At 31.4% G+C, this 21,420-nt stretch overlaps 1 protein-coding gene across 1 annotated transcript; it reads right to left on the bottom strand.

The window, feature by feature from the left end:
• Positions 1 to 819: 819 nt before the first annotated feature.
• On the bottom strand, positions 820 to 19,578 carry LOC143074273 (uncharacterized). The gene is made up of 4 exons (XM_076249809.1): positions 19,445 to 19,578; positions 5,423 to 5,692; positions 3,214 to 3,462; positions 820 to 1,224 (listed from the first exon to the last, which is right to left on the bottom strand). Exons 1-4 carry the CDS (start codon positions 19,491 to 19,493, stop codon positions 977 to 979), a joined length of 816 nt encoding a protein of 271 aa, XP_076105924.1. The 5' UTR covers positions 19,494 to 19,578; the 3' UTR covers positions 820 to 976.
• Between the last annotated feature and the right edge of the window lie 1,842 nt (positions 19,579 to 21,420).

Raw genomic sequence — 21,420 nt, 5'->3', positions numbered from 1 at the left:
AGGTTACTCAGGATTTTTGTGTGTTTTTTTCTATCCAATTGTCAATCCATATTTCGAGTTATGATTTCTATTATACCTTTTGACTCTCAAGACTCTCATTGTTAGATTTAAATTCCAACCACACTATTAATTCATATGTTGATAGTGTGCAATACCACCCACTGATAATCTGACAAACAATAACAACCTATGAAAAAAAAGTAAAATCACAAGATAACTAAACTCCGAGGAAAATTCAAAACGGAAAGTCGCTAATCATGAATGTATATTCAGGGCGTGTACAATAATTTTTACTTAATATATATATTTCATACATTTGTTTTATGAATATTTGACATGGGGATTTGCCAAACGCATATTTGATCTTGTAGATTTGCTAAAGTCACTATAAAAGCCATATAGAAATTAGTGATTTACCTTTAACCATAAAATCCACAAAATTTGCTATCGCACGAATGACAATGAATCAACTGTCGACGCTAGTATACAAATTAATGGTTATGTGTGATAAATATGTGCCAGACGCGATTTTCGTCTCTGAGAGACTCATCAGACACGCTTTAATTAAAAAAATTAGAAATCCTAAATAAAGTACAAAGTACTCCCCATGTGGAACCCGTCGTGTTGCTTATGTGATTACAAATCCGGTAAATAGTCTAATTCGGTAGGTCACATTCGGTAGGTCACATTCATGATTGTAGGTATAATAATGACCATATCAATGATATCCCATGTGAACACACATGTTCAGATATATCAAAATCACGCGGTAAATAGCTTCTTTTTTTCTTGCAGGATCATGTATAAAACTAAACACGATTTAAATTAGTATTTACTAGTATATTTTTACAAAACAATTATAAGGTTGGAATACAAAATGAAAACAGTTTTTGATTTGTTACAACTATTTTGTTTGAACTTCTTAAACTGTTTTATCACTTAAAAATGGATTCATATCATGTGACCTTCAGATGTCCTATTGAATGAAATAAACATCCTTGTTGTTGTCTGGGAACAAAGATGACTGAGTTCCACCTGTACATTCACCTTTCAGTATACAGACATGTGTGTTCTTGTCGTACTCTGCAGCAGAACAGGCTGTCTTGGTGATGCACTTTCTTGTACACTGAATGGGACTGTCCTCTACAGATGTTCCTATGACAGGACCTTCATATCCGTACCCGATATGTCCACATGCATATGAAGTATTCGTTCTGGACAAACCTTTAACACAAATAAATAGCCTTTGTTAAAATAGACAATTCACTTCTAAAATACGTACCATTTATGTTATTACTATCACTCGTTCGATGATTTTTCTGATTATGTCATGAACATTCGGATTTTTTGTAATTATAATTTTGTGTTACACAATTTTTGAAATTATTTAAGATCAAGGATTGTATCTCCCTTATGTAAAACTCTGATTCCTTGACTGTCTTTGAATATACTTTATTGTCCGTTTTGGTTTATAGCTCTTCATTCTTTTAATAAGCTTTGGATTTTCAAATATTTTGTCCTTGAACCTCCCTTGACAGACATTGATTGTAGATATACGCATCTTGTGCAGAAAAATTGGTACCGTTTATGTTATTAGTTTCTTCCACAAAGGAGGATAAACTATGCCGGTCTAAATATCAGAAACCGCCACGGGATGTGGATGTATTACCCTTCATTTATATATTTACGTAAAAATATATCAGGATCTGCTTATCCTTCCGGAAAACTGGCTATCACTCCTGGTTGTGGGATTCGTGTTGCTTATAGGTTTTTTTCTATGATGTGTTGTGTGTACTGTTGTTTGTCTGTTCGACTTTTTCTTTTTTTATCCATAGCGTTGTCAGTTTTTAATGAATGTGAATGTCCATTTGTTATCTTTCGCCTCTCTTTTGTTAGTTACTCGTGAATCAAGTCATTTTATTTTGGGCCTTAGATCACTTATGAAGTATATCATGGACAATCCTTTGTATATTGCAGTTAGGTGATCTGTAAAAGTTGTATGATATGATAAAATTGAGAATGGAAATGGGGAATGTGCCAAAGAGACAACAACCCGACCATAGAAAAAAACCAACAGCAGAAGGTCACCAACAGGTCTTCAATGCAGCGAGAAATTCCTGCACCTGGAGGCGTCCTTTAGCTGGCCCCTAAACAAATATATACTAGTTCAGTGATAATGAACGCCATACTAATTTCCAAATTGTACACAAGAAACTAAAATTAGAATAATACAAAACTAACAAAGGCCAGAGGCTCCTGACTTGTGACAGGCGCAAAAATGCGGCGGGGTTATATGTGTATGTAAATTATCAATCAATCAATGGAAATTTGTTGTAAACAAGCTCTTGGTTTGGTCAAGTTACGGATATGTTCCTTATGTTGTAACTACAATCTCCTTCCCTTTTCACGAATGTGACCTACCGAATTAGACTCTATTTGCCGGATTTTTAATAACATAAGCAACACGACGGGAAGTTTTTGCGGGGTTGTGTAGCTTAGTCTTTTTTATGTTGTGTTATGTGTACTATTATTTGTCTGTTTGTCTTTTTTCTTTTTTAGCCATGGCGTTGTGAGTTAATTTTCGATTTATGAGTTTAACTGTCCCTTTGATATCTTTTGCCCGTCCTTAACGAATGTCGATGTAAAAGGAAAACAATCGAAAGGACACTGACGAGTTTATATACTTCAGACATAAACATGGAATATGGTCAATCTGTTTATGTGATCGGTGAATTATTTGTTGTATGCCTAAACGTCTAGTGGTTAATATTTTTATGCAAGTTCAAAACAATGAAATAAGGGGTTTACGACTTATTTAGTTATCTTTGGAATCACAAGTAGATGTATGTTCCATTCAGCTGTTCAAGAAAGGTTTTAAAAAGTAAAATCACAAAAATACTCCGAGGAAAATTCAAAACGGAAAGTCCCTAATCAAATGGCAAAATCAAATGATAAAACACATGACACGAATGGACAACTGTCATATTCCTGACTTGTTACAGGCATTTCAAATGTAGAAAATGGTGGATTGGACCTGGTTTTATAGCGCTTAACCTCTCACTTTAAACGACATCAATCTTTATCAAGCGCATGCCATCTGAACTGGATTCAATATTCCAAATTCTATAGACTATTAAGTATTATTTTATATAATTCTGAATGCTTCATGATTAAGATCTACCCTTCATTACCAAACGAATGAAGAATACTTACCTGATCCAAAGACGCTGTTTACTGGATGGCCATAGACTTCCACTTCACATAATGCTAGATATTCCGTATCCTTACGTTTAATCCTGACAAACCTCCCTCTTGTGTTAGGAGGGCAGGTTATAGTGATGCTGTAGCTTGATTTGTTCTGATATGGACACAGAAATACATCTCCCTCATGTAAATTATTCCATCTATTACATGCACATGATGGCATGATAACTTCGACGTCAAGGTTTGTCAAATGGTCAGCTAAAAAATATAAAATTATGAGATTACATTGATAATTTAATTAAGATTTATCATATTACATTATTACTAATGTGAAAAATATCTACAAAGAAAGGTAATTATTTGGAAGAAAATCATATCGTGCGGTACACTGTATCCACTAATTAAGGTTGTTGTTTATTTAGTTCGATGGGACAGGTTTTTTTAAGAAAACAATTATACAGAAAACAAGATCAACTGACAATATTCAGCGGAAACTAGATTCACAAAAAAAACATACTAAACGTTTAGCTTACTTAGGTACGGGTTTTTTTTATTTTTTTAGTAGGGGGGGGGTTAATTATATCGATGCAAATCCTGTTAGGCTATCACCAGTGTTGTTTGGTTGGAAAACAACAAATGTTGCGTTGATGCATTGACAATGTAATGGAAATTGATACGACTGTCATACAAGTCAGAGGTTTAGCTAGCTATAAAACCAGGTTCAATCCACCATTTTCTACATTAGAAAATGCCTGTACCAAGTCAGGAATATGACAGTTGTTATCCATTTGTTTGATGCGTTTGGACTTTTGATTTTGCCTTTTGATTTTCCTTTTTGAATTTTCCTCGGAGTTCAGTATTTTTGTGTTTTTACTTTTTCATACCAGAGCGTGCAGAAGTTGCAATGTCATGTCAAGAGCTTATCCACTGTTACTGTAGAAACGGATGTAACGGTGCATCTACATCCTTGAAAGCAGATTTGAAATGTCAGCATTATGTACTTGTTTAGACTATCAGAGAGAAACTGATTAAGAGTGAACTAATTCCCTTGTATAGTAAATAAATTGTAAGCCTGTGTCTATATCACATTATCAGTTTCACTAATTTGCTAACTTTCTATACCACATTGAGTATATACATCTCCTATCAATTCCGTCAAACTCTGACATCTTTGAAAGTGCTAAATTGAAATAAACGCCATTTTCATTTGTTATTATGTATTCATGGAATTGAAAAATAATAATTATTGGCCTAATTTAAATGTAATTTCTTAAACTTGTGATTTCTATTGAACTCTTGCATATAGGTAGACTTCTTTAAATGTATGATGTAGTATTCCTCAAGTCGACAACTTCAGGACTTCGTCATGTACCAAGACCTAATTCTGAATTTTTAAAAAGAACATTTAAATATTCTGGTCTAAGAAATAGATAATTGAGATACATTTAAGACCACTGTTCAAACTATTTTCTAACTGAACAGAATAAAGATGCACGAAACTAATGTATTTTTTCTTCTTCTATTTAAAAAATATATACTTATTCAATATTTAAGCTGCTATACATAACTGTATTATGTATTTTATTTTGTTTGTATTTTATTTATTTTTTTCCTTTTCTATTTGTATTAATAGTTGTTGAAGGACTCATGGAAGATTTACATTTCATTGTTAAATGTGTTACCTTCGTTAAATAAAGAATTTTATTATTATTATTATTTACCTCATGCCGGCCATCTTTAATTTGGCGGCTATATTGCAATTTTTTCATATCCCTTACTTTTTCATTATACCAAATTAAAAGCCTGTACCATAAAGTGATCAAACATTTTATATCTGCTAGACTTTGATATATATTTACCTTATAATTGAGTCAAGGCAGGGGTTGATATAACAGCACGGGAAAAGTTTCAATGACGGATGTAGGTGGGCTCGAAATTCCAGCGCCCTTCTTGGAGTTACATTTATGCTTCATGCATGCTTTTTACCTTTTTTATTTCAACAATTGTCTAGTTCCCCCTTCCCCCTTTTGTAATTCTGTATGCCAATCTGAAAATACGTATAAGGTGTATCACTTTTGAATATCAACTAGTCATATCAGTTTCTTGTTCAACTTTTACACTAATAAACAATGATAAAGTCTTATCTGGTTACATGTTGGTTTTTTTAAGTATTTTTATATAAATATTCATAAACGAAAACGAAAAAAATAACACTTACGACAACAATCTGTGCGTCCATAAATATTGATAACACTGATATCATAAATATTTTGAAGGTCGTTAGTCCACCATTGCTGCTGATTATCGTTCCTGTGTGTATGAGCACATAAAAAATCTTCGCGTGCCTGCCGCTTCGAATTTGGCATCACTCCATCATTGGCATAAGAAGAGTTACAACACAGATAATCAACACCCTCGCCAACTTTTGGATCATAAATGGAAGACATCTTTGTAGGTTTCTTTGATGCAATGTTTATATCAGCAAAGGCTTAAACAAAATAAAACAGGTTATGCATATATATATATATATATATATATATATATATAAAATGACTGAATAAATAGTCAACGATCAATCTTACAGGTCGATGGATCATGTAATATGATTCTGTACACTACAAAATATAATATATAACAAGTCAAAAAGGGTACAACATCACCATTAAATAACTATAAAATGAACAAATATTAGATATTTCGGATAACAGATATCCTTCTTCAATAATAGCACGATGTCAAAAGAATCATGTCAATATATTCAAACTGAGAAACTTTTTCTAAACCTTGAAATTTATACAATTTAAGCAACACCACAGACGCTGATACACAATTTTAAAATTTCCAAACACGGCGCAAAGATTACAAAGATATGCTAAATGAAAAAAGTTATTTTCGATGTGAACTGGCACAACTCTAAATTTCCAAAGGTTGTGACAGTTTAGATGTTATAACTGCATTGAGGGCAGTCCTCAAACAAAATATATATATATATAAGTCTGAAAATTACACCAAACAGTGTTAGAGTTAGATTTTATACTGACAAATTTTTGTCCGTCCCTCAGCGGGATTCGAACTCACACCTTTGATACACTACAGCACCAATCGCTTAGCCTCATGTCCAGCGCTCTAGACCACTCGACCACATCCGCTATATAAAAATATAACTTCAATAGTCGTAGTGTTACCTTGTCACGGAAGGTGAATCTAGAGATAGACATGAGACACGTGTTTTTTAAGCGTGTGTAGATGTTATATTATTATTTTCATACACAATGTATTTATTATTTGTCAGCAATCTAACTCAACAATTTATATTGTATGGTTTGTCACTTGTTTAGACTTGTTTGTATATATATATATATATATATATATATATATATAGATTACTAAAAAATCCAACATTTCCGGTATGAATAGTTTTAATTCATATATATACACTTGTAATACAGGTATACACATTGGTAATACACGTAAATGTTACTATACAAATTGGAAAATAGTTGAATCCAGAATCCTCCTAGTACAAATTGGAATTCAAAAATCTACTAGTAGACGTTTGGATCGCCACATAGTATTAACATAGAGGCGAAAATTACCAGAGATAAAATTCAAACTGATAGATCGAAAACAAAATGACAACGCCATGGCTAAAAAATAAAAAGACAAACAGACAAATAATTGTACATCAGACACAATATCGAAAACTTAAAACTAAGCAACACGAATCCCACAAAAGCTGGGGGTGATCTCAGGTGTTATGGAAGGATAAGTAGATCCTGATGTACACGTCGTGTTGCTCATATTATTACAAACCCGGTAAATAGTTTTAAATATTAATAGGATTCTTCGATGCACTAAATTTCTTGTAAAATCCAGGAGATTTCGAGTAGATTAACAAGATTGTCTTCTGAATATTATTTTAAGATTATATTTATACTTTGTCATGCTTTTGTTAAATTTTGTTTTAAATAAAGTCAACAATAGTATACTGCTGTCAACATTTATAACTCGTTTGAGCGGAAACAACACCGGGTTTTAAACTAAAACCGAGGCGAACATATCAACTATAAGAGGAAAAACAACGGAACAACTGAAACACTGAAGAGCAACAAAAACAAACGCCAATGTTAAACACATAGAGCGAACTATTTGATAACAAATGCCATGTTTCTGTCTTTGTACCGGACATTTAAGAAAAATGGTGGGTTCAACCTGGTGATATGGTTATGTTAAAAATACCGCTAAAATGACAACATTACGTGACATTAAACGAAATTATTTACATAAATTTATGTTTTCGTTGATTGATATTATCTGAAATATTTTCGATAAATATTTGTGTTGGTTAAGAATGTCCTAATGAATTACTCCAAATTGGTTAGATATCGGATTCCGTCCTCCTATTAAACAAATTGTGGTTCGTGTAAATTTAGGTCTTTATAGAAAACGCATTTTCATATAAACAAAAAGTAAACTAAACGTTAGAGTTAAAAAGATAAAATGTATGTGAGAAGACAGTTCTCTTGTTATACTGTACTTTCCGAAAGAAAAGAAAAACAAAACTAAACTAAAGAAACAATCAAAATCCTCACACTCGTTTTCATACTTAGTCAAAAATATTATTGAAATTCCGTTATATTTTTTTTGAAATACTAAGGCTTTTCTACCTCAGGAATAGATAACCTTAGCTGTATTTTGCAAAACTGTTAGGAATTTGTTGTCCTTGATCAATGCTCATCAACTTCGTACTTAATTTTTCCTTTCTAACTTTTGTTTTATTTGAGCGTCACTGATGAGTCTTTCGTAGACGAAACGTGCGTCGGCGCATATACAAAATTTCAACCTTGGTATCTGCGATGAGTTTATTGTTGGCAAGAACTTTGTTAAATTCTTTTCCAGCACTTATTCGCAAGTAACGATGGCTATGTTAAAATCAATAATAATGAAGATTATGAAATAACACGAAAACATTCATACTTTGTCACTGTTTGTATCTGAATAAACTTGTTCATCAGAACTGCTATTCCTGTCTGCTCCAAATCATGAATCAAAATTACCAGCGCTTTGTTTTGACGCCTTTAGTGTCTTTAATTGTTTGATAGAATATTTACGTGATTTACGATTGACTGTTTGAAAGTTTAATACACATCAATTGGAGGTAATGTCTGTAAATCTATTACAAAATATTGGGTAGATACAACAACAGTTTTGACTTTCTAATTCACTAATGACTTAAATCGAATATCAATTGACGGAATCTAACAAATCAAAACCAGTTCTAGTTTTTAGAATTCCAAATTTTCTCCAATCTACAAACTCACTTTCTTTTAATGAAATTGAAATTCTGTTCTGATCATTTTAAGTAAACAGTGTATAGCTTACACAATTTTAGAATTTTAATAGAGACATTTCTAAACCTTTTAAAATGGCGTTGTCAGTTTATTTTCGATTTATGAGTTTGAATGTCCTGCTGGGATTTGTTTGCCCTCCTTTTATGATGTTAAAAAACAAATTAAAAATGTAGAGAGTGTTATCCTACAATAAAAATGTACATCAATAAAAGTATACGTTCCCACAGCAGATGAATAAAAACAACAATCCTACAAGATACTTGTACATTATCAGCTCTGTGTTTTACTTTATATTGTTGGATAATATTTTCGACGTTAACACAAGACCATTTATAACTTCTTTATCTTGATTGGTTGTGAATGATGTAGTCAGGTTTAATGAAGAAGAAATGTTGAAAATTGCTTTTTTAAATATTCTCTATTATTTATCAATTTTGAGTAGAGCTTGATGAATAAATTATCACCCTATACATTATCATTAATTTTGAAACACCCAAGATATATGTTTTACTGCAATGAAATATAGTTTTAACTGTCGAATTGTCAAATGAAGGTGATTTTTTTCCGAACTGTTTCATTTATGCAACTGGGTGTGACGTACATGTACTATGAAGGTATTACAACTTGAGTTATGTTATATTCCATAGTACAAATGCACTTAACGCTTCACATTCGATTTTGTGGTTTTGGTCTCTATCTTTTTTAAAAGAATATGCTAATCATGTCCATCTTTAAAATTTTGTAAGTGTCGTGAGTTTGTATTTATGTTTTTCATAAAAGAAAAAAAGTTGACTGAAAAATAAAAAAAATAAAATCCGTGAAGAAACAAACAAACGTCTTGACTTCTACACATCTAGGCTGAGTCAACATAAGAGCACAGGATTTTAATATCTTAACTTTCAAGTCAGATAGGTATTTGGTTTAAAGAAACATTATGTTCAAAGGCTTTTTAACTTTTTTGGGGGTCTACACATGTGTTCTATGCCTTCGTTCATTAGACCAATTGAAATATACCTACTAGTATTGTATTAAATTGTTTTGAGAATCTAACAATACCATTAAAGTGTATGTTAAAATTTTGTAGGGAAATTAGAAGTTAGCTATAAATGTATTACTGTTAATTCAAACGCATTTTCTGACAAAACAACTCTACTAATCAAAATGAATTTTTTAACAATGTTTTTAGAAATGATTTTACTTTGTATTCATGCATTAGTTGTTAAACATTAAATGCTTTCCAAGGGCGATTTTTTTTTGTAAAAAGTCAAAAATCATGTCCATGAATGTTAACAACTTTGTACTTTTTTGGCTTTATAAATATTTTGATATGAGCGTCACTGATGAGTCTTATAAATTTTCTGTTTACAAAACTTTGATTTTTCGATAAGCTAAGGATTTTCTTATCCCAGGCAAAGATTACCTTAGCCGTTTTTGGCACAACTTTTTTGGCATTTTGGATCCTCAATGCTCTTCAACTTTGTACTTTTTTGGCTTTATAAATATTTTGATATGAGCGTCACTGATGAGTCTTATGAAGACGAAACGCGTGTCTGGCGTACTTAATTATAATCCAGGTACCTTTGATAACTATTAACAGTAACATAAATTACCATCACACTGGACACTAGCTAAGTCCTTATTGTGGTTTTTTCATGGTATGAAAGATAAGAATGTTTATAATTTAACTTGTAAGTGCTATGATTTTATTATTTTAAAAGTCTTTGTATAGAAAAAAAAATAACTGTGCTTGGAAGTTATGCAAAAATCAGATGTGAGCAGTCATTTCTATAAAACTTTTAATGAACTCATACGTCAGACTGGTATCTTAATACATGTAACTTTTGCAAATATGTTTTTTGTTTAAAGACCTCTAATTCATATATTAGCTAACTTATGTTAGATATATGGTTAGAGATAATACTATTGTCACAACAAAATTTAAACTGATCATTAGAGGCATAAATTGTGAACTTTCATTGATAATAGGCCTACAGTAAGATGTGGACTGGAGACAGAGTCAGGGTAGGATACTTTATATAATCTTGAATGTTGGAATGATTAACTGCTAAACATTACATTTATAGAATTCTGAAATGTTATCAAACTGGTTATAGACATTTCATATCAGAAAACATGTCCATGTAAGCATGAAACATGTAAGCTGGCAATTATTAAAGTCATGTTTTCAAATTAAAAAAAAAAATGAAACAGGGGTGGGGGTATGAAATGTACTGTAAAGGAAAACTGAGGGTATATTCAGTGATTTCTTTAAGGCTATAATTCTGATAAATAAGTATTGTTGTGAGAAAAAAATGGTTTAAGAGAATTGTATATTGAAATAAATTTTAGTATTGGTTTCACTTTGTAAATACAGCTGTTTCTAAAACCTAGCCTCTTTTGGGGAGATATATAATATTCATGGATAATACATTGTGTTGACGTATTGGTTTCAATTTATGATCTCTAAGTTTCATCTCGTAGAGACATAACTTGGGAATTTTACCAGTAGATACATGTATAAACATAGATTTTGGTCATATTGAAATCTGTAGAAATCCTAAAGTCAATGTAGGGGTAGTTCCGAATTTTAGTGTAAGTTTTTAAACTCCTAGAAGTTCGTTGAAAATATGCTGCACAGCCCTATATTTTGACCTTTCTAAAAAAAATAGTAGTGCATATGAACTATCCATTCTAGGAAATATTTTTTTTCAAAACTTAGTATAAAAGTAGTAAAGTTTTAGCCGTAGTTCCTATGAGAAACTGCATTGTTAATATTTAGAGAAATGCAACCTATTGACGTATTGAACATGTTGAAGAAAGAGAAAGTGAAAGAAGAATGGGAATATGAGAATAATTTGAGAGCACTGTTGTGAACTCAAAAGGCTAGATAACACTCATAGACTTGAAACAAAAGGAAGAAAACGGACAAGGTTAGGTTTACCCCTAAAAGGTGCATAAAATAACCTCCTCTTCAGGAAGGTACTGATGATATGGATTCATAATTGCTTTGTTATGAAAGATATGCGTTTTCGCAAAAATGGGACAAATCAATATGGACCACTTGTGTGAATGCACTTCTGAAAAGTAATACATTAAATGTGTATGCTTGTCTTCCTTAGATCAATCGTTGTCCCTCAGTTTTATTTTGTTACCCGGATTTGTTTTCTCTCAATCGATTTATGACTTTTAACAGCGGTAAACTAACGTTGCCTTTATTAATGATGCTCTACATATTTATTACAAAGGTTTAACATGACCGAAGGTGGTTTTAGAGTCTTGTGGAATATTTCAGCTGTTTTTCCGTTCGTTTTGAAAGTTATTTAGGTAAATGGATCGAAATGTTTTAAAGACGTTTGATGGGCTTTATGATCTTATGTTGAAAAATAAGTTTTTACTTACATGTAAATGTAATAAAGAGGGAATAACTTTTTTGAAAGAGAGAGTTCCAGAGTTTATAGATGAGGTGACTATGTATGCTGATTAATTTAAAGAGACAAGGGGAGAAAAATATAGTCGCACTTAAAAAGAAGACAAAAAAACGGTCAAGTGTAAGTAATACATATAAAAATAGACCCGTAGGCGGTAGCGGTGGAAGTACATTTGACAGAAAGTGCTGAAGGTGCAATAAATCAGACCACTTGATATCTTATTGGCCATTATTAGGAGAAAATGTTTGTAGTGTACAGAGCTTTGGCAGACGTGGTAAGGATACGCGTAATATGAAATTTAAGGTGAAAAAGGCAATAAAGAATTACCAGTCTTCAGTAAGGTAAATACGTTAGCTGGTAGTTAATAAATACGCTAAGTAGTAGTCCATCATCAGATGAAAATCAATTACAATCCCTCCGGTTAGCGGTTTAGTATTACGCCATCAAAATAAAACGAAGAAAACAAGCTATCATGCCAACAAATGGTTTTAGAATAAATGCGTTTATTTTCGGTGCAAAGACCATTCGATTGAATCAATATTTATTCAAAAAATGCCATCTCAAAAACAGTACCGTATCTTTATCCCTTGTGAATAAAATGGCAGTTGCAAAAAGATAAGCTAAGTGTTCGTGGTGTTACAGTGCTTCGCGATACAGGATTAATGGAGTTGTTATCAAGAAAAGTTCAGTAAATACAGATTAAGGAGGAATACCGCCAAATCATAGTACGTCACATCCGGTTGCATACAAAAAAGGGCCGAAAGAAAATATTCCCTTGAATTTGACAGTTGTACGAAATTAATCCTACATTTCATTGTAGAAACAAAATTCTGAGTCATAAACATATATATTTTTGGTGTTTAGAAGCACAATTACTTTCTAATTTGATGTTTCTATAGAATATTTTGGAAACTTGAGGTTAAATGGTTACTGAAGCTTGTAACATATCAAACAACAGGCTATTTCTCGAATCATGCTTTCACCGGAAAAAAGTAAAATCACAAAAATACTGAACTTAGAGGAAGATCAATTGGGAAAGTCCATAATTACATGGCAAAATCAAATAACAAAACGCATCAAAAACGAATGGACAAAAACTGTCATATTCCTGACTTGGTACAGGCATTTTCAAATGTAGAAAATGGTGGATTAAACCTGGTTCTATAGCGCTAACCCTCTCACTTTAATGACAGTCTCATCAATTTCCGATATTTTTACATTGATGCGTTAAATAAAACACAATAAATATAATAGTCAGAATATGGGTACATCAGTCATCATCGTTTAACAATTTTAAAAGGAACAATTTAACAGAACACAAAAACATCTACTATCTACGAACACATTTATTGATTTGAGTGTCTGACGTCAGAAAATTTTATACGTCACATAAATTTGTCGTTCAATGTGCGTACAAACAATTTTAAAATGTTCATGGGAATATTAGCATACAGGGTTAAAAAATCAAAAGTATGTAAGAATAAATTTAAGAAATAGACCGAGATTTAAACTAGTCCAAAAGTTATATATAGAATTTATAAGAATCCAAAAATAGTTAATTCCACTACGCGATTGAATGATTTTGACGTTTGTGGTTCAACGTATAAGAAAAGATCGTCAATCAAACACTATCTTGTGACGTTATTCACCAGGTAGCGAACGCGCCTGTATCTCTGTACCTATTTAATTTTCCAAACATTTGGTTCAGTAAAACATAAACTTTTTTAACCCATGGGTAGAATTTGAACGTTTTATTTTAAGACTTTGACTGATGAAGTGTCCAAGATTTTCTTTAACGAAAATATTATATTTCTTTAGAGTCTGACACAAGAGGGCCATATTATGGTGTCTTCATCAGCATGGTGATACATAGTGATTTGTCAGCTGACTCATGTTATTTCGGTTATGCTGCTTTAAATATGGACAACAAAACCATACCTCACAAAAAATCATCCCTATCCTCTTACGGTTACAGAAACTGTACTATCTTATCTCGTATGATAGCTTGATCAAGAGTGAGTTTCAATTTCTAATAAAAAATTGGGTTATGCAAAAGAACAAATAAATTCTCATTGTGGCGATCGTTTAACTGTAAAGTTTCTCGCATTCTTTGTTTTAAGTTCTTCGAGTACACATGTATATTTTGTTGATGAAAAATAATACTCTTTCGTTTTTTTATTAGTTTTTCTTTGTTATTATCAGTTAAATCTTCAATTATTATCATTTTACTAAAATTACTAGAATAAAAGATAAATGCTTAAGAGTTTACTGTTACTGATAAAAGAGCGTGTACTCCAGATTCTTATTCGTGCACTGCATTAATCAGAAGGCGAAAATAAATTACGGTTTGTTCAGAAATGATTAAAAAGGTAATAAAATTCAATAAATTACTTGAAATTAAATGTTAGATTATCTTATGCTATTTAAGTATGCACTTTGTAAATACAGCTGTTTCTCAAACCACGCCTCTTTTGGGGAGATTTAGAATATTCATAGAAAATTAATTTTGTTTACATACTGGTTCCCAGTTATGCTCTCTGTGTTCCATCTCATAGAGACATAACTTGAGAATGTTACCAGTAAAAAAACATGGGCATATTGTTTACATTGAAATCTGTGGTAACCCTTCATTCGAGGTAAGGATAGTTAAGAAAATTAGTGTTAGTTAAACTCTGAAAAGTTCAGGGCATATAAACGTTGAAATTATGCCGCACAGCCCTATATTTTGACCTTTGAAAAACATTGTAGTGCATATGAACTTTCATTTCTAGGATTAAAAAAAAATCAAAACTTCATAGTAAAAGAGGTTCCTATGGGAAATTGCATTGTCAATATTTACAGAAATGCAACCTTAAAGGAGTTTTGAAACTCTCTCTAATTTGCTCTTAGTCATATTTCAGATATAGTCCATTGCATTTCTCTTAATTGACAAATACGTCATACAAAATTCTATATATTCTAATGTTTTGATATTTTTGTTGTATCATTTAATACTTTTCTATTGATTATACCAACGCATGCATTTGTTAACAGGAATTTTGATAAATAATTTAAATGCAGATTTGAACAAATTCAATATTACATGACCACACGTTAGTTCTATAACTCTGATACATCATGTTTGTACAATCGCATGGGGAGTATTTAAGTAAAATGAAACTTCCCTTCAAACTTTGTATTGAGTATGGATTTGTAGTCTTCGGGGCAAAAATGTACCAACTTCGACATGTTCGAATACTTATTTCCTCATTCTTTTCCATTCTTTCGTATTCAAAATTGGCCATTAATAAAATAAAATTGAGATGTCATTGATAGACTAGTTTTATATTCTAAGTTTCTATTGCTAGACTTTAAATATTTCTAAGATGTAATTGTTAGACTTTTTTCATATATTCCAACACCCTATTACCAGACCATGAATATACTATTCTTAGTTGACATTATAATTCAGAAAAATGAAAAATATAAAAAATTTCACTGTCGTTTTATTCATTTCAATGGTAGTCATATTCGTTGGCTATTTTAATCATGATACATTATATACACTGAGACAATTTTTTAACTGTTATTTTATTCACGTATTTCTAAATTATCTATTTTATCAGCAATCAAAGACGGGCTTCAAAGTTATTGTGAAACTGCCTATTCTAGAGGTGGCGTGAATCAGATGTGGATACTTAAAAATTCCAAAGATCTTTTAGAGTACATACAATCTAACTATCTTTCATCTTGTAACAGTATTAAAACATTTGACTTTTCTACTCTTTACACAAGTATTTCACATTCCAAACTAAGAGACAAATTGAAAGAGTTGGTATTGCTTTGCTTCATAAAAAAGAATGGCCAACGTAGATACAAGTATCTTGTCTTAGGGAGGGATAAATCCTACTTTGTAAAGGATCACTCTGATTCAAACAAAAAATTCTCTGAAACTGATATTATCAAGATGCTTCATTTCTTGATTGACAACATATTTGTTACGTTCGGAGGACGTGTTTTTCAACAGACTGTCGGTATTCCAATGGGAACAAACTGTGCCCCTCTACTTGCCGACTTGTTTCTTTACTATAATGAGGCTGACTTCATGCAGGAACTTCTTAGGAAAAAAGATAAGAAGTTAGCAATATCCTTTAACTCTACTTTCCGCTATATAGATGATGTTCTTTCACTAAATAATTATTAAAAAATTGGGTTATGCAAAAGAACAAATAAATTCTCATTGTGGCGATCGTTTAACTGTAAAGTTTCTCGCATTCTTTGTTTTAAGTTCTTCGAGTACACATGTATATTTTGTTGATGAAAAATAATACTCTTTCGTTTTTTTATTAGTTTTTCTTTGTTATTATCAGTTAAATCTTCAATTATTATCATTTTACTAAAATTACTAGAATAAAAGATAAATGCTTAAGAGTTTACTGTTACTGATAAAAGAGCGTGTACTCCAGATTCTTATTCGTGCACTGCATTAATCAGAAGGCGAAAATAAATTACGGTTTGTTCAGAAATGATTAAAAAGGTAATAAAATTCAATAAATTACTTGAAATTAAATGTTAGATTATCTTATGCTATTTAAGTATGCACTTTGTAAATACAGCTGTTTCTCAAACCACGCCTCTTTTGGGGAGATTTAGAATATTCATAGAAAATTAATTTTGTTTACATACTGGTTCCCAGTTATGCTCTCTGTGTTCCATCTCATAGAGACATAACTTGAGAATGTTACCAGTAAAAAAACATGGGCATATTGTTTACATTGAAATCTGTGGTAACCCTTCATTCGAGGTAAGGATAGTTAAGAAAATTAGTGTTAGTTAAACTCTGAAAAGTTCAGGGCATATAAACGTTGAAATTATGCCGCACAGCCCTATATTTTGACCTTTGAAAAACATTGTAGTGCATATGAACTTTCATTTCTAGGATTAAAAAAAAATCAAAACTTCATAGTAAAAGAGGTTCCTATGGGAAATTGCATTGTCAATATTTACAGAAATGCAACCTTAAAGGAGTTTTGAAACTCTCTCTAATTTGCTCTTAGTCATATTTCAGATATAGTCCATTGCATTTCTCTTAATTGACAAATACGTCATACAAAATTCTATATATTCTAATGTTTTGATATTTTTGTTGTATCATTTAATACTTTTCTATTGATTATACCAACGCATGCATTTGTTAACAGGAATTTTGATAAATAATTTAAATGCAGATTTGAACAAATTCAATATTACATGACCACACGTTAGTTCTATAACTCTGATACATCATGTTTGTACAATCGCATGGGGAGTATTTAAGTAAAATGAAACTTCCCTTCAAACTTTGTATTGAGTATGGATTTGTAGTCTTCGGGGCAAAAATGTACCAACTTCGACATGTTCGAATACTTATTTCCTCATTCTTTTCCATTCTTTCGTATTCAAAATTGGCCATTAATAAAATAAAATTGAGATGTCATTGATAGACTAGTTTTATATTCTAAGTTTCTATTGCTAGACTTTAAATATTTCTAAGATGTAATTGTTAGACTTTTTTCATATATTCCAACACCCTATTACCAGACCATGAATATACTATTCTTAGTTGACATTATAATTCAGAAAAATGAAAAATATAAAAAATTTCACTGTCGTTTTATTCATTTCAATGGTAGTCATATTCGTTGGCTATTTTAATCATGATACATTATATACACTGAGACAATTTTTTAACTGTTATTTTATTCACGTATTTCTAAATTATCTATTTTATCAGCAATCAAAGACGGGCTTCAAAGTTATTGTGAAACTGCCTATTCTAGAGGTGGCGTGAATCAGATGTGGATACTTAAAAATTCCAAAGATCTTTTAGAGTACATACAATCTAACTATCTTTCATCTTGTAACAGTATTAAAACATTTGACTTTTCTACTCTTTACACAAGTATTTCACATTCCAAACTAAGAGACAAATTGAAAGAGTTGGTATTGCTTTGCTTCATAAAAAAGAATGGCCAACGTAGATACAAGTATCTTGTCTTAGGGAGGGATAAATCCTACTTTGTAAAGGATCACTCTGATTCAAACAAAAAATTCTCTGAAACTGATATTATCAAGATGCTTCATTTCTTGATTGACAACATATTTGTTACGTTCGGAGGACGTGTTTTTCAACAGACTGTCGGTATTCCAATGGGAACAAACTGTGCCCCTCTACTTGCCGACTTGTTTCTTTACTATAATGAGGCTGACTTCATGCAGGAACTTCTTAGGAAAAAAGATAAGAAGTTAGCAATATCCTTTAACTCTACTTTCCGCTATATAGATGATGTTCTTTCACTAAATAATTCAAAATTTGGTGACTATGTGGAACGCATCTATCCCATTGAGCTAGAGATAAAGAATACTACAGATACAGTTAAGTCGGTCTCATATCTTGACTTACATCTAGAAATTGACAATGAGGGTCGGTTGAAAACAAAACTTTACGACAAAAGAGATGATTTCAGTTTTCCAATTGTGAACTTTCAATTTCAAAGTAGCAACATTCCAGCAGCACCTGCATACGGGGTATATATCTCCCAATTGATACGATATTCCAGTGCTTGCATTTCCTATCATGATTTTCTTGATAGAGGGTTGCTGCTCACAAGGAAGCTATTAAACCAAGAGTTCCAAATGGTGAAGTTGAAATCATCCCTTCGTAAATTTTACGGACGCCATCACGAGTTGGTTGACCGTTATGGAATAACCGTTTCACAAATGATATCGGATATGTTCCTTACGTCGTTACTACAATCCCCTTCCCTTTCATGAATGTAACCTATAGAATTAGACTATTTACCGGATTTGTTATCACATAAGCAACACGACGGGTGCCACATGTGGAGCAGGATCTGCTTACCCTTCCGGAGCACCTGAGATCACCCCTAGTTTTTTGGTGGGATTCGTGTTGTTTATTCTTTAGTTTTCTATGTTGTGTCATGTGTGCTGTTGTTTGTGTGTCTTTTTTCATTTTTAGCCATGGCGTTGTCAGTTTGTTTTAGATTTATGATTTTGACTGTCCCTTTGGTATCTTTCGTCCCTCTTTTATTATATATTATATGTTTTTATTAAATATTTTAATTGACGGTTTAAAGTGCGTTTTATGCAGATCATTCAGCATGCTGCATATTAAGGCGTGTGAAAAGAAACGTGTTTTAAAAAGTAGTGAAATGCATTAAAAAACTTAAATTTAAATGCTTGATTATCTTTATGATTTTATTTCAATAGAACTTTGTTTTAAATTAAAATAAACGAGTCTTTCCCAACCAGCAAACTTAGCAGGCACCGGATCGTCCGGAAATAATACTACACTAAAACCTAAATTCACATGATGAGTGCAAAGTCTTAAGTTTGCGAGATTCAAAAACACATTATGGTCTTATAAGAAAGATTATATAGTCTTATCAGAACTGTGTGTACGACATTAAGATAATACATTACCACAAGAAGATAACATGTACAACAATCCAATTACATCTCTGAACATCATGACTACCTAGTGTAGTCACTATATAGTTTGAAAAACATTCAACCGAAATAAACAAACTGAATGTTTTTTCATCATTACGATTTCAGCATACGGTTGTCATAGGTTGCTAATGTAGTAGTAGAGAAAGAGTTTAATTAGTAATGAAAAAAGTCCTGTAATTTTTATTTTTCATGTTAAATAAATACGCAATCATTCAGTAATAATTGCTATAATGTTCTTTGCAATATGCATATATCAGATATAGTCCCTTCAATTTCTATGAATTTTGAAACAAATACGTCATACAAAATTTTATTGTTTTGATATTTTTGTTTTATCGTTTTATATATATTTCTATTGATTATACCAACGCGTGCATTTGTAACAGGAATTTTGATAAATAGTTTAAATGCAGATTTGAACAAATTCTATATTACATGACAACACATTAGTTCTATAACTCCGATACATCATGTTTGTACAATCGCATGGGGAGTATTTGAGTAAAATGAAACTTCCCTTCAAACTTTTTATTGTGTATGAATTTGTAGTCTTAGGGGCAAAAATGTACCAACTTCGAATACTTATTTCCTCATTCTTTTCCATTCTTTCGTATTCAAAATTGGCCATTAATAAAAAAAAATTGAGATGTCATTGCTAGACTAGTTTCATATTCTTAGTTTTTATTGCTAGACTTTAAATATTTTTAAGATGTAATTGTTCGACTTTTTTTATATATTCCAATATCCTATTACCAGACCATGAAAATCTTTGTATTGTGCTACCTTAAAAGTGCGTTTTATGCAGATCATTCAGCATGCTGCATATTAAGGCGTGTGAAAAAAAACGTGTTTTTAACGTGTTTTTAAATTTTAAATTTAAATGCTTGATTATCTTTATGATTTTATTTCAATAGAACTTTGTTTTAAATTAAAATAAACGAGTCTTTCCCAACCAGCAAACTTAGCAGGCACCGGATCGTCCGGAACTAATATTACACTAAAACCTAAAATCACAAGATGAGTGCAAAGTCTTAAGTTTGCGAGATTCAAAAACACATTATGATCTTATAAGAAAGATTATATAGTCTTATCACAGTTTTTCTAAACCAAAACTGTTTGTACGACATAAAGATAATACATTACCACAAGAAGATAACATGTACAACAATACAATTACATCTCTGAACATCATGACTACCTAGTGTAGTCACTATATAGTTTGAAAAACATTCAACGGAAATAAACAAACTGAATGTTTTTTTCATCATACGATTGTCATAGGTTGCTAATGTAGTAGTAGAGAAAGAGTTGAATTAATATTTAAAAAAGTACTGTAATTTTCTATTTTTCACGTTTGATAAATACGCAATCATCCAGTAATAATTGCTATTTTGTTCTTTGTCGTATGCATATATCAGATATAGTCCGTTCAATTTCTATGAATTTTGAAACAAATTTGTAATACAAAATTTAATTGTTTTAATATTTTTCTTCCTTGGTAAAATATATACCAACACATACTTTTTTTGGCAGGAATTTAGATTAAATCATTTGAATGCAGATTTGAACTAATGCAAAGTAATATCACAAACGAGTTAGTTTTATTAGAAATATTTATATGTATACATCATCTTTGTACAATATGAACACTCAAATTCATAGTCATGTTTAATCCTAAAAGATCTTGATTTTGATGTTTAGCTTTAGTAGTGCTTCGTGACAGAGAAAGTTTTTAGTAGGTATAGAAACCTGTTAAAACTTTAATCAATATAATCCTTCTATTTTTACCATTCTTAGCGCATTTAAAATCAACAATTGATAAATAAAATTGAGAATGAAATGGGAAATGTGTCAAAGAGACAACAACCTGACCAAAGAGCAGAAAACAGCCGAAGGCCACCAATTGGGTCTTCAACACAGCGAGAAAATCCCGCACCCGAAAGCGT

This window comes from Mytilus galloprovincialis, chromosome 5 (assembly GCF_965363235.1).
Source record: "Mytilus galloprovincialis chromosome 5, xbMytGall1.hap1.1, whole genome shotgun sequence".
In the NCBI taxonomy this organism is placed as follows: Eukaryota; Metazoa; Mollusca; class Bivalvia; order Mytilida; family Mytilidae; genus Mytilus; species Mytilus galloprovincialis.
This window is presented reverse-complemented; position numbering and strand designations above follow the sequence as displayed.